This window comes from Dufourea novaeangliae, unplaced genomic scaffold (assembly GCF_001272555.1).
Source record: "Dufourea novaeangliae isolate 0120121106 unplaced genomic scaffold, ASM127255v1 scaffold92, whole genome shotgun sequence".
Taxonomy (NCBI): Eukaryota; Metazoa; Arthropoda; class Insecta; order Hymenoptera; family Halictidae; genus Dufourea; species Dufourea novaeangliae.
The window spans coordinates 348,510-364,014 of NW_015373967.1; the positions used below are offsets into that span (position 1 = coordinate 348,510).

The 15,505-nt window shown below is 36.3% G+C and overlaps 1 protein-coding gene across 1 annotated transcript; it reads left to right on the top strand.

Moving 5' to 3' along the window:
* The first annotated feature begins 881 nt into the window (after nucleotides 1–881).
* LOC107186763 (vacuolar protein sorting-associated protein 13B) lies at nucleotides 882–14,940 on the top strand. The gene is made up of 38 exons (XM_015574698.1): nucleotides 882–968; nucleotides 1,066–1,243; nucleotides 1,324–1,402; nucleotides 1,474–1,649; nucleotides 1,728–1,831; nucleotides 1,910–2,159; nucleotides 2,229–2,419; nucleotides 2,501–2,710; nucleotides 2,786–2,924; nucleotides 2,996–3,113; nucleotides 3,193–3,335; nucleotides 3,410–3,582; nucleotides 3,660–3,836; nucleotides 3,903–4,191; nucleotides 4,267–4,429; nucleotides 4,499–4,886; nucleotides 4,993–5,128; nucleotides 5,204–5,371; nucleotides 5,442–5,665; nucleotides 5,749–5,968; nucleotides 6,032–6,236; nucleotides 6,309–6,486; nucleotides 6,548–6,874; nucleotides 6,955–7,158; nucleotides 7,234–7,349; nucleotides 7,418–7,769; nucleotides 7,846–7,962; nucleotides 8,039–8,155; nucleotides 8,216–8,485; nucleotides 8,554–9,165; nucleotides 9,242–9,337; nucleotides 9,399–12,963; nucleotides 13,054–13,458; nucleotides 13,533–13,709; nucleotides 13,789–13,959; nucleotides 14,025–14,218; nucleotides 14,290–14,628; nucleotides 14,710–14,940. The coding sequence occupies exons 1-38, from the start codon at nucleotides 882–884 to the stop codon at nucleotides 14,938–14,940; spliced, it is 11,289 nt and encodes a 3,762-aa protein (XP_015430184.1).
* The last annotated feature ends 565 nt before the right edge of the window (nucleotides 14,941–15,505 follow it).

Consider the following 15,505-nt stretch of genomic DNA (forward strand, 5'->3'; position numbering starts at 1 on the left):
GCTGCAACCTGAACTAATACGCTCATAGACATATATATGGCTCTATGCTATATACGCATGCGTATACTATACACCAAACACCACTTCATTTTACCATGCAGCTGCAGTGCATGTCAAATTGCAAAGGTTAAGGCAGACAACACAAATAAAACTATTTATATTTACAGGACGTAAAGTTGCAATTGAAAGAAGAAAGTTTATCATAAATCAATCGAAGTAATATCGATCCTCTTCTGTGATTCAATGACGAATTGTAAAACGTACACAATGTACATTTTTTAAATATATTTTTATAGGTGATTTCGATGCATGATCGACTACCAATACCTGATTTAAGGTTAATATGTATTTATAAATTTTTTGAGGCTGACTGTATAATGCTATATTGATATAATTCCGAAAAATATAAGTTATATCGACCCTATATAAAGATTAAAGCAGAATAAAAGAGATTTTTTAAGTGTTCAATGGTTCTGTTTACCCCCACTTCACTTTCCTTTAAATAATATTTAATACATTTACTCTAAATCACAATATACATAAAAAATGTAAAATATTTATATGTACATTACATTCTTTTCACTTTATTTTCTGTATTTGTATTGTACTTGCAAACATTATATTTCATAACTTACAACTATAGAAGTTTCTGTTCTAATACTTACATAACTTAATCATTTTCAGATAAAAGTGTACATTTTTAAACATTGTATGTCTCTTATTTATTCTATGATTGCGCTTATTACATCTGCAATAAATATATTTAGAACATATATTCCATGAATTAAGAAATTAATGATTAAATTTAAGGGTCAAGTTTTATTCGCATAAATATATGAGACCCATAAGAGTATATGGAATGTGTTAAATAGTTAGACACAATGTTCAAATTGGAATCATATATAACACCAGTGATTCTTAGTTACGTTGAAAAGTATGTGAAAAATTTTAAACCAGAACAATCTCAGGTACATTTTTTTGCAGTTAATATTTATATAGTTGTAATATATAATACTAAAAGGATTTGCTCTAGTTATGTGTTTCATACGTTACTTTATATTTCAGGTTTCTTTATGGGGCGGTGATGCATCATTCCAAAATCTAGATTTGAGATTAGAAGTTTTGGAAGAACAACTTAATCTTCCTTTTGTCTTCGTTAGTGGTCATATACATGAACTGCTTATTCATGTTCCTTGGGTAAAAATCACTTCAGAGCCAATTGTTATCACAATAAACACAATAGGTAGATACTGAACAAAAATAATAAAACCTAAGGTGATGCATGCCAGATGTATAAAAATAGAATTTCTTATTTTCTTGCAGAATGTATTTTAAAATTAAAAGATGATACAAAAGTGGAAACTAGTACTTCTGGACTACAGAAGAGGCAAGAGATACCGGAGTAAGTGAAACTTTCTTATTTATAATTACATTCTGTCACAATACAACAATCTATTATTAATTTATTGACAGGGAAGAGACTCCACCTGGGTACATAAAAAGTATAGTGACAAAGGTTGTAAATAATATAACAATCAATTGTAATAATTTAATTCTAAAATATGTCGAAGAAGACATTGTTCTTAGCGTGAATGTCAGATTTTTAAGTATGCAGACTGTTGATAATAAATGGGAACCAGCCTTTACCGGTGTGTATCTGATATTCCATTAAATGTAAGTAATTACATATGTACGTATATATATTTTTTAATTATGAACATTTGCAGATGTAAACGCGTATGAAGTTATGCTTAGAAAAGTTATTACAATACAAGATCTAACATTATGTTTAGACAAAATGGACGCTTCTGGAAAAATAGAAATATATCAGGTATTTGTTTTTTAATATCATCGCAAGTAATTGATCATATCGTTATGAAATACGTGAGTTTTTGATTTTTTCGTTCAGGATCCCGTTCTATATCGATGTTCCGTTATAATACGTTTGATCATAAATTATCACAGTAACACTGCAAGAAAAGCTTCCATCACACGACTTGATCTTCATTGTCAGAAAATGGAGTTTAGTATAACGGAACAGCAAGTACCAATGCTGTTGAGATTAGCTGCACTGATAATGGCATTGCAAACAAAACAGTTTCCATCTAATAAAGAAAAGTCCCTAATCTCTGCAGAAGAAAGGGACGATAGCATACAAGGTCCCACATTATTCTACAATACGTACTCTTAATATTTATAATCATACTTATTATTAGTGAATATTGTAGATGATATTATCGATCACGTAAGCGGAGCTGCCACTGACACTACAGGTTGGGGTGGATGGGCTTGGAATATGGTATCGTCTTTGTTACCCATTGACTGGGACAATGATTGGTCTACAGAACAACAAATGGCTTACTCTGGCCACACTATTCATTTGGGTGTATATGTACAAGACACCACCTTGACTTTTAAAGTACATACTTTGTACGCACTAAATTATAATATAAAAATCGTATTAAAATTTCGTGACTTGAGATTAATTTCTTTTGTACAGACAGTAGAAAACATTAAGGAGCAATTATTTTATAAATCACGTAAACTCAGATATAAATCGTTCCTGACACTGAGATTAAATGGTGTGGTGGTGGATACATTGCTTCAAGGAATTGCTGTGACCAGCTTTCACGTTGGAATGGGTTGTATACGCATATATCCAAGGGGGACCTGCAGCTGTGGACATCTGGAAGTAGTCGATGGAGCACAAGTAATAATTCTATACTACTCTTTGAAATCTATAATTTTTTTATACACTGTGACTAATCTAATAAACTTCCTATAGCCACCCTTATATTTAATAGCAGGAAAGTTAAACACTGATTACTTGAAAGATTCATTATTTGACAATGATTCGGCGGAAAACAAAGGAAAAAAAAGAGATTACAAGCAAGGAATTTATTATTATCTAAACACAGTTTCAGGTAATCAAAGTTTAATGTAATATCTAATATTGAAAACACGCATAAACAGTAGTTAAATGAATAATTTTTAGGGAAAAGACTAATAGAACGGTGCCCTGCTTTTGCTATGGATTATGTTCACTGTGTCGAATTACCTGACGACATCACTCCCGAAAGACTGGCAGAATTTGGATCCAATTTTGAATATAGGTAACTGCAAGATATTCAAATCGTCTATAAGCCTGTTAATAGTAAGAGAGAAGAGTGGCTGAATGTACATTTCTTTCAGCAACTTTGATGAACGTAGAGTAATGAGATATATCATAGGTGATTTAACTATTCGATTGTGTTCGGGTGTTTTTCATCGTATTGAAACAATAAAGCAAGCTGCCGCAAATTATGACTACAATCCGTATCTTATCTCGAAACCAGGTATCTTTAAAATTTTTCTATTCAAATACAAATACGATGTATTTATGAAATCATTGCATGTACATTATTATCAGATCCACTGGTGGATGAACTTCCACCAGTCACATTAGAAGAATACGAAGCTTTACGAGAAAATGTATCCATGGTTAAAACAAAATTAATTATGGTGAAAGCAGCCCTTCAATTACAATTAGCTGATCATTCTATAAATGGATTACCACGACAACGAAAAGTTATTGAAAATAGAGTGTGTATTAAATGCATTAATATGTACATACACAATTAATCTGCTTTTGTTCACTACTTGTGTACTGTTTCTGTTAGACGACACCTTTAACACCTGCTCTTACCGATGACCCCTTCATGAGCATTGAATGCGATAAAGCAGTACTAACATTGCTGCAGCCGTTATATCCATTTAGACTCGCTGCCTGTGCTTCAAAACAGACTGATCTTTCTACAGAAATGTTCGATCAGTGCCATAAAGTTATTACACTTCAGGTAACACAAGAAAAAAGACCGCTATCTACGTAATCTATTTCTTCAATAAACATTATATTGAATTAGGTGACCGGAGCAAGAAGTCAACTTTACTTAACAAATAATTGCCATACATCGATAGTAATGCCTTATTCGGTGGAATGCAAAGCAAAGAAATTATTATATCCACAGTACTGGAGAAACGTTGATTTAATACATGAAACGTATTCAGTACATATGGACAGTATTACAGTCACCGGAACAAAAGCGAAGTTGATGGTTGCTGCATCTATATTGACTTCAATTTTCGATCCAACTGACACAACAAACACTCTCGTGTGTTCTTCTTTGTTCAATGATGCCTGTAACGAAATAAGTATGTATTATAAAAACCATTACTAAGAGCCATTTGGTTAAGCGAAACTATTTAATACCAGTGTGCATATTTCAGATCCGGTATATCTGGAGTTGTTGTTAGAAAATATAAACTGCAAGAAATTGTCATCTTTGGTTACAATCTCAAACGAGATAAGCATAAACTCAGTGAAAATGTTTGCCCTAAATGAGTCGCAGCAGGCTTTTATTTTCTCAGGCCCGGAAAGCAATATGCATGGGTTGGTATATACAATAAATTATATCATAAAGTAAAACTTATATTGACTACAATCCCTCTGTGATCATAGTGAGGTAGAAAATAAATTACTGGTAACGGCTGTGATGCAGTATCCGAAAAATGTTGAGAAGCAAACGCATCCACCTGTTATATCGTTTCAAATGGCGGACATCAGAGCGTCGCTTGATCCATTGTTGTTTAAATGGCTAGAGTATCGTGTAACGCATTACAGTTTAGGTACTTTGTGTACAACAAAGCCTGAAATGCAACAGCACTTAGAAGGTGCATCTTCTGATACTGGCACTAAGAAAAAGACGTTTCCGAGCTTGCACGAGAGTGTGCATAGTTCTTCGGATAAAGAAAAAAGGAAGTCGGTTGTAACAACTGAGAAGTCGAAGACTGTACAAAATGATGATATTCAAAAGAAACACGATTCCAAGTCTGACGATAACAGACAGGTATAATCTTCATATATTATTGTGACTTTTAAGGACGCGTTACACCATTTTTGTTAATAGTTTTGATACACAATATTATTAGTTATAAAGAAGTAATGTATGGTAGAACTTACAGAATTTGGGAATATTGGCCAGATTAGCAGAACTGTATCCATGGTGGTCTGGGCTTGTGTTAAGTGGGCGTGTTGGACATATTGTTACGTACATACCGTCGAGTACGATGAGTGGCATTGGTGCATATGGTAAGTCCATACATTGACAGAGTAACTGATAGTTCTTTAACGCTCTGTTACATACGTTTTCCTAAAATGATTTAGGTATAGAAGAAGCAAAAGATAGAGCACTGAATACTGATAACAACTTACAAATGTTAATAATAAAGTTACCCGCCCTTATTGTTCATTCATCTAACATAAGTTTCGAAATGCTGGCTCCTCATCTTCAAGAATTACCAGTTAAACTACCAAAATCTATGTGGACAAACAGTAAGTTATCGAAGAAGAAATCTACTAAGCGTATGCAAAAGAGTATTATCCGAATTGTAATTTCTTCTAGAATTGGAAAGTTTTCCGTGGACGTTGAGTCTTGTGGAATTTCATTGTTACATGTTACAACAACACATACAAAAGAACTTCATTAAAAAAGTATCATTAAATGCTACAGTTGCTCTGACAACGAAATTTACATCGTCGAAAATGGGAGAAAATGCATTGTCTTCTTTAAGTGTTTGTGTTCATATAGATAATTCTCCCATTATTATTTCAGTGTCTGAAGAACAGGTATCGTAGTAAAAATACTTTACACAACATATGTTGAATCTTCACACATCGTTACATAATTATATAATTTGTTTTTATTTCAGGTAGTTTTTATGAACAAAATAATTACGAGTATTCTGAGTGTATTGCGGGTTTCAACCGTTACTAATAAAAGTGTTATAGTTAGTGCTCAGTTGAATACAGAAACACAAATAGCTCTTCCTATCATCCCACAAACTCCGTCTACACCAACACAATTACTGTATCCTGAAGATACAACTACGAATTCGACTGTTTCAACATCAAAAGATGACACTACACCAGGTACATAAGAAAATATACTTAAGCTTCATTCGATATTTGTGTATAATGCATTATTCTTCGTAGAATCAGATGAATTGATTGTAACGGCGTGGATTCAATGGACTATAACAAAGATTGCATTGAAATTATATGTGGCAGAAGTAGGATCTTCAACTTCATTGAAATTAGTTCTTGAATTGGAAGATATTATTACCTCGGTAGATCTGCAGCCTGTCTATTTAAAATTGAAGAGCAAAATTACAACAGCCACTATATTTCATTATACTAGGTATACAGTTGTATTGGTAAATAATATTTTTAACTACAACTCGGAGAAACAATAAGGGGTATTCTTTGACAGAGCACCGCATTCGCCAACTTGGGATATCGGTGAGTATGTGGGTGCAATACTCTGCGGAAGGGAAGATAATTTGGAAAAAGGCGATGATTCGGGATTTCTAAGTTTTACTCTGACTAGAGCAAAGTCTGGAAACGTTCATACACGATGGGGGACCTTTAAACGCCACAGAAGTCAAAAGGTATTTAAGTCGATTACCATAAATGATACACTATCCTTGAAATGATTAATTTCAATTTTAGAAAGACGTTATGGCAGAATCTACACTATCCACTAATAGTTATATTTCCGAAGTGGTTGTAAAAGTACAAATGGTGGATATAATTTTACCACTCACCATAGTTAGCAAATATATACAGCTATTGAAGCCTTTTACCTGTTTCTATCGATCTATCGAAAAAGACAATACTGAAACGCCTGATCAAAATGCAACAGGTTTAAATAACATTGTATGCCTTGACAATGAATCTTTACCATTGGTATATCTGGACTTTAAGGGGCTTAGACTAATGCTACCAGCTTCAAATATAATAAAGTCCAAACCACAACATGATCTACTAATGCTTCAGGTAATACTATAACCACAGATTGAAAAAAAAAGTATACGTGCTGTAACTTAAAGATTAAATATTCCCTATCCATTCCATAGTTAGACGGAATTCGTATCACTCCACACGCAGAGAATCCAATTTGCAGAACACCTTTGAGATTGGATATATATCAACTTGCAGCTCAAGCAAATATATTAAGCATACCAGGTTCTGCTGTGGAGGATCGACAATACCAAATTAATATAAAAGGCGTGTGTGCTCATACAACTACTTGGAAAAATTATCAAATGAGTATAAACAAGGTTCGTTGGAAATATATATACTGTATGTGATTTACAATCTTTCTAGAATGCAAACATTAAATTATTTTATTGCAGAAAATGTCTCAATCGTACCTTTATACGATGAATGAAAATCCTGCATTAGAATGGAACAAACTTGGACATGGAAGTAGTTTGGAACAACAATTCTCAACATTTCCATTAGTATCGAAGTACGTAAGATTCAAACGATATCATTAATAGTATTATAAAATAATTTACATATGAATATACACTATAGGTTCGATTTGTGCTTGATCATTGCTCCACCGGTTCTATTTAAACCGGACGTAACAGTATGTGGAAGTGCAATCGAAGTTAATTGTATTACCGACATCGAAGTGACCGTAAATTTAGATCAAATTCAATTGATTTCGATTCTAAATAATGAATTAAGAAATTTGTCGCTGGGAAACTTTGAGCCGAACAGAATCTTCGTTGAGTCGAGCAATACAGCTCATAAGATTTCCACAACAATGGGAGGTATTAAACAAATTACTTGGACGAAACAATCTTTCGATGATACGGACGTTGATTTTACTAAAGATAGTGGTATAGACTTTGAAACGTCTAGTGTGAATTCGACCGTTATTGTAAGTCTCATTTCCGAACTTCAGTATAAAATTAGACAGTGTAGTGTTTCCTCAAGGTTAGTATTTCTTTTATTAGGGTAAACCAGCACGTCCAGAGATTCCTATACTGTTGCCATTTGAATTCCTGGTAAACTGTGGTAAAATAACATTTATACTTTATGATATTCAAAAAGCAAGTACAGAATACCAAGTTGTGAGTAATTTTTTAATAAAAAGTTCTGTAGATAATTGCCTCTAAAAAGTTAACGTCAAATATAACATTCGTACAGGATATAAATGAAATTGAAGAAGACGAGAGTGAAAGTCAGAAACAACCGCTATTTTATATCATGGTTAATCAACCAAATATCTATTTTTCACAACAGCATCCATCGCAAAAAATACAAGTATGTTAAGAATAGACAGTTGTTAAGAGAATTCCTTTTAATACATGTGCATTTTATTAGGTATCCTGTTTCGATATAACCATGGCATTAGGCGAAAAGGAGCATCAAGACTTAATTTCCATACCAACAGAGAAGGATTTCAAAATGTTTATGATCGAAACGAAAAGTGGTGATTTGCATCCGGATACTGGCATACCGCCATCTTTTGTAACAATGAAATATGAAAAGACTTTAGGAAAAAATCCACAATTTTCTATAGATATGGGTAGACCTACGAAAATTTATTTCTCTCTGTCCAGGCTAAGTCAGATGTACCTTATGAAAAATAAGGTAATGTATATGAACGTTATATTCATCTGACAATGTGTTTCATTAAATACATCTTCATGTATCAACAGATATTATCATGCTTTATGAGTGAACGGGAATCAACACCAATAGACCACCTCGATGACACGGGGGTTCCTCCAGCAACAAAAACGAAAAAATTAAATTGGCCTGATTTAAATATAAACACGAAGCAGGTTGTATTGTCTCTGAAGACGGACTCTGGCGCTGAAATAATAATCAGTTTGGCTTCTTTATCTGGGAGCGTCACATCCCTTCTAAGACCCGATCGAATATATTCCAGCACGTCTGTTGATTCTTTCATCGTATCAGCGATACTCAACGAAAATATAAAAGTCCTCTTGAACCCATGGTGTTGCAATATTACCGTTTGTTTGCTCTGGGAGCCTTGGCAAAATGCAAACTCCATTCCTCAAATACAAGTACAAGCTGACAGCGACAGCCTTTATTTAGATTTTGGACCGGAGCAGATCAAAATCATAAAGAACGTCATGGAAGATTGCCAGCTGCTTCTGAATGAACTGACAACAACTCCTTCAGAGAGTAAGAGTAACGAGAAACAAATTGTATTGTCTACCGAACAACATTATAAAGATGATCTTAAAGCGGGTGCATTCCAATTTGTCAACGGCAATGCTGATGAACTACCTTTTCCATATCAAGTAAATTAATCAATACTTATTTGTGTTAACATAAATTTTTCGACACGATTATTCTAGCGTTAAATAATTCATTTAGGTTGTGTTTTTCGCCTGTCCTCAACAATCGATGGCTTGGAGATACCCACAACCAAGAACGCTAACAAGGATACATGTCTCGCCAGTCCCATTTGAAGTGAGTAAAGTACGCTACTTTGTGTCTATTTATCTATATTTTACACGATGATTCTTTTCAGACACTGGATTCCGACAGTGGTTATATCGACAAAGTGTCTTGCGTTCTTGAATATTGGAGCGACTGTCATATGTCCTACCAACGTTACGTTGATTTCTACTTATCCGAAACGAATTCGTACCGCTTGGAGCTGCCTGAAAAAGCTCCAGCCCGAGCAGTGGCTTGTATATGGCGAGTAGTTCTGCTATCAAGCAATAACAAACCGCTTTCGAAAACAATAATCTCGGCGCGTGTTCTCGCGGCTTGTTTACGCATTGATTCCTATTTCAATTCTTCCATTATACCTAATGTGCAAGCCGCTTTGAACATCGGCGCCATACACATATCCATGTACAATCACGTAAACCCAGTTATGTACAATAATTTGCAACCGCCGTTGAAGGATTATACATTGAAAGGTACCGTGCCTGAAACTCAATGCTTCATGACCTTGGAGCACAAAGAAGCTATCCTTGTACTTAACAGATGGATAGATGGATCAACGTTGATCGACATCAGCGGTACATTTGGCGTGTATATATTAGATTACGCTCATCTGACCATGCAAGAGATACTGGATCCGTTAGAAGCGAGATTTCAGCTGTCATTGTCAGACAAAACCGACATATCGTTAACATGTAGCCCATTCTCTCTAAAGCTTGGTCCGACAATAGCGCATACGCTCGCAGTCTCGGCGCATTTATGGTTTGCATTCTTTGAGGAAGAAAACAAGAATATGATCTTATTTACTCGTTATGTGGTGGCAAACGATAGCAACGTACCCATCCTGTTCAATCAAAGCGGAACCAGGGACAACATATTACTGGAGAATAGACAATGTACCTTTTATTCGTGGAAGCATTTTGATAATAAAATGATCAGGATAGCGATAGAAGAGAATCTTTGGCTGTGGAGCAAACCGTTCTCTGTGGGCACAGACGGCGTCCAAGCGATCGAATTCAACCATTCGGAAACTAAAGCATCAGCATTCGTAAGCGTTACGTCTCTCTCTGCTACACAAAAGTTGGTGACCTTCTCTGGTCAACTGATCATTTCCAATCAATTGACCGACATCTTTGAGATGAAATTGGTCAAGTACGAGGCTGACATTGGGTCGAAAGTGACTCTATTGAAAGATGTGTATCCCGTTTTCGGTAAAAGCCGTCCACCGTCTGTCATACTCGATGGAAATAAAAAAATGGCCATACGTTTGCGCTTTACCAACGTGCCAAATCTGTCTTGGACAGGAGATATTCCTCTTCAGCCTAATGCCAAGTGGGGACAACCGTGGCTCGTGAAAGTACCATTACAGGAACGTGGACAATTTCTGAGTATTTGGGTACGAATAGTCACTCAGATTATTCAGGAAAAAATAAAAGTTCTAGCTGTACTTAGTCCGCTTTACATGATCAAATCGCATTTACCTGTACCAGCCAGAGTACAAATGGACACACCGTCGTTAAAGATCTCTTTGAGTACAATGGTGAACGGTCGCGGTGAGCGACAACAACTCTACTGTCCAGGAACATTCGAACATTTTCATCAATTGACATTCCAACTGGAATCTGGTGTATCCACGTCCAATCCGTATGTACCGTTGTCTTACAGTTCCGTGGATCAGCGAAAGTTTTTCAAAAGACCCGAAATCGAAGACATCGACGAGATTCTAAAAGATCTAGAGGGTCAAAGAGAAGAAGCAGAATGGCCTTTCCAGGGGGACATGGTGGAGGAATGGATATCTGCTGAACAACCCCAGACACACGTGCAAGTGAAATATCAAGATGCTGGATTAGTCTCTAGTACTCTGTTGTTAGAACTACAACCGTGGTGTTTCATGTTGAACTCCATGGGTTGTCACTTGTCCCTCGTGTCAGAGGACATAGAACTCTGTCAGATACCTCATTACGGTATCGTGACACCGCCAAAACTGGAAGGTACGTTTCACTTGTGCGTTGGCGTTGGCGACACATTCTATACGTCTCAGGCTCTTCAACTGGCACGACCCGATTGGAGTCAGAGTTTCTACATGCCAAGAATCGGTGGACTGATTCCGGTCGAGGGAAACGTTAAAACATGTGTTGACTGTTGCTCAAGCGTGTCGATCATGAGCATTAATTCCAGCATGCACGAGGATATGCGTCTTATACGTATAACAAGCAGTCACGTAATCAGTAATTTAACGTCTCGAGAATTGTGTGTCGCTACGTTAGCAGCGCACGAAGATGCAACCGGCCTTGAACTGCCGAACGATCTTACTCTTTACAGTCTTAATATCTCACCGGCGGACGATCAGAAACAAGGCATACCGATCACACAATGGTACACATTGTACATGGAAGACATCATAGAACCCCTTGTACTTTACATATCTTTGAGTTTAGGGCATAAGTGGTCTTGTCCAATACGTGTCGATCAAACCATGAGTCGCAGATGCGTTGCTGTTCCAAATGGCTCTAATACTATGCCAGTGGTTATTACGACTCAGGAAGACAAAGGTACAACATACATAATGATTCATGCGGATGATCATCCTCAACTGTCAGTTGAAAATTCTTGCGCTTTCAAAATATTACTGGGCCAGGCAAATGAAACAGGAGAAGCAATAATACCGGATACTTCACACTTCACGTGGGTCTGTGAGGTGGAAAGTGGCGCAACTTGTCACTATTCCATTCCTTCCATTAGCAACAGGTTACCAGACGTACCCGTTTCAGTCGCATCGAATGTATTATTGTTCTCTGCTGTAACAAGTCACAGCGATCAGACAATGAAAACTAAGGATTTGCGGTGGTCAAGAGGTATAAACTTGTCTGCAATATCAGGGACACCGGTGGATCAGTATGTACGATTCCCGTTTTATGGGGATGTGAAGTTGATCATGCAAAATCGTTGTTACACCACATACATTAGTGTTATTCCTATATCACAGGTAGAAGTGTCCGCAAGGGACATTAGAAGTCGACTTCTACGCAAAGAAACTGATATGAAAGAAGTGGAAACGTTGCATAGTAAATACATTGATCAGACAGATGATGATAAAGTGATAAACGTGCAGAGTTCCGACAGCTCCACATCGGTGACAACATTTTTCTCCGCTCAGGACGAGACTTCAATTACAGAGGCTTCAACTTCCTCGCAAATGAATTTACGACATCTAATTACGAACATGGGTAATATGAAAACCAGCACAAACGATCAGACAAAGATTACTGACGAGAGTAATTCAAAGGACGGGTCAGCAACTATCTGTCTTCGCGGAGTAACCATCATCACCATACACGACATGAATGAAAACGCGCAGAGGATCGAAGTTGCTAGTTTATCCATGACTGATGTTATAGTCACGGTTGCTTCGAGATCCAGAATCATGAATTTAAGCGCTTTCATAGGTGATTTACAGTTAGATAATCAAATGTTCGATCAAGGAGGTTTCGATTTCCCTGTAGTGTTGATCAGTCAAAGTCCACTTGTTACAAAGGGGTCAGGATATTATACAAACAATTGCTTAATGAATAAAGTGGAACAAATTAGGGAGAACTCTTTAATAACAATCGATTACATCTTGGAAAATCAAGGACATATAGAAGGTACATAACAATAACAACAACAACAACGTGACTCAATTTACTATAAACGTATTACTTGTGCGTTAATGTCTGTTTTATGATATATTTCAGCATCAAAAGAACTTCACCTAAAGATCGCACCTATTAGTGCTTACATCGAAGATACATATATCACTCAGTTACTGAACTATGCAACTTCAATGATACCTCCAAGGTTTTTTGTATCGGATGATGTAAAGAAGACAAGAACATTGGTTTCAACAACTGGAGTATGCATGCCAGATTACGTAATGGTTGACGCAAAAATATTGAGTGCTCCGTTAAGGCTACAAACTTTGAAAATAGAACCTGTATCTATTCTATTAAGTGTTCATACTTCTGTGCGGTTATATGTAGCTTTAGACCATTCGCCATTATACTTTGGTACATTTGAGAAGAAAAATGTCCTAACTACACCGTATAGGCTTGGCAATGCACTCACAATGCATTATCTATCTGGTGCTATATTTGGAGCAGGTATAAATAGTAATTTGTATTTTGTTATTAATACGAACATTAAACTTTACTAATTTCGATGCTGTATGCTTCAGGTTGGGTGGTGGGCTCTTTAGAAATATTAGGTTCACCCGGAAGCTTAGCACAAGCTCTTGGTTCAGGGCTTAGAGACTTTGTCTCTCTACCATTCCAAGGTTTGTTGCAAGGGCCATGGGGTTTCATTGTGGGAATAACACATGGTTCAGCCAGTTTGATGAGACATGTTACAGCAGGTACTCCGGAGCTTTTAAACTGATATGGAAGTGTATACAATGTTTTCTCAACATTGCATTAAAAATAAAATTCCCACAGGTACTTTGAATTCTGTAACGAAGTTAGCGTCTAGCGTGGCACGAAATCTCGATCGATTAACTCTCGATGAAGAGCATCTACAAAGGCAAGAAGAATCCAGAAGAATGAGACCACAAGGCATGGCACAAGGGCTCTACCAAGGCTTAACTGGATTAGGCATGAGTGTTCTAGGTGTGTGACACATTTCTTTGTCATGATTAATCTAATGTAATGACATTTTAATCTTTTTTCTTCAGCCGCGGTTGCCGGTATTGCTCATCATCCCTTGCAACAAGTATGGTCAGGCGAAATAACGACTAAAAGTCTTGTGACCGGTGTTGGACTAGGACTAGTCGGAGTAGTTACGAAACCTTTAAGCGGAGCTGCAGAATTAGTTGCCCTGACGGGACAGGGTTTACTCCAGGGGGCAGGCTGGAATTCTTTACCTTCCGTAAATATTGAAAGATGAAAATTGTTACGCAACAGTAACGAGACAAGATAACCGTGAATATGCTTTTACAGCCTCGACAGCGACCAGTTGTCCAATATACAACAGGCAATAACAATGCATCCATTAGGTATGCTTGGTGGTTGTTACCCCTACTGGAAAAAAATCATGGCAATATTTTACATGTTACGAGTGCAGACTATGTGATTCAACAAGGCAGTAATCGGGCTGTAACGTTAATTCTAACGAGGCATGCGCTGTTATTGGTTAACGCAGCTGAAGATAATGTCGAGAGACTATTTTTACTGAAAGATTTAACAAGTGCTGACTGTCATCTTGATTCAACTATAAGTTTATACTGTACTTCTAAAACAACACAGCCCAATAGGCCTGGATCACCTGCTCCGTACGAGGTATATTCTACATTTTACCAATGCTACTACTATGTAATTATACCTACGAACTATTAAATATTCTTGTCGAAACTGTTACAGATGGATCAAGAAATGAGAGCACGCGTAGCAGAATACGTAAGAACTAGTAGTACAGGTTTAGCTAGTGTTTCGACAAACAGTGACGGACAGTCTGATATTTTTGAAAATGCTACTCCTCATTCCGATCGTACTCTCACGTTCTACGTTTCTCCCGATTCCCGTAATTACTTGTTATCGTTGTTTAATATCGCCAAGCGCCAAAGTCAGGGCAGCGGATTCAGAGTATTGTAAAGGATAGATGGATATACATGATGATGGACATACTAGATTATTTTTATGTGTTCACAGGCAAAGTGTGTAACCAATATTTTTTAAAACTGCAAAGTGATAAGTCAGTATTACCCATCAGGTTAAAAAATTATGCAATAAGTGTGATATGCGAAACACGTGTGAACTATACGAGATCTGTATGTAGATATCTAACACAATATTTGTGATTTTATTTTGAAGAATGTCTTAATACGTTGCCGTGCACGGAATTAATGACCGTAAGCACAATTTGAGTATCGTTCATGCAAAGAAAATGTCTTCTCAATTTTTATATAAGAGTATAAGGTGAAAATATTTCCGTGTTTTTTATTTGATAAACAGCATAATATATTGTATATATCTTAAAACCAGTCACCTATTGTGTCTGTACAAATTCATGTGGTATGAATATAACTTTGCATTATAATTTCCAAATGTTTTGTGCATATTTTTTACATATTAACTATAAGTAACACACACAAGATTTGTAATAGTACATATTGGTAAAGGGGAAATTTCTGTGACTTAAGAATACAATCCCATTGTT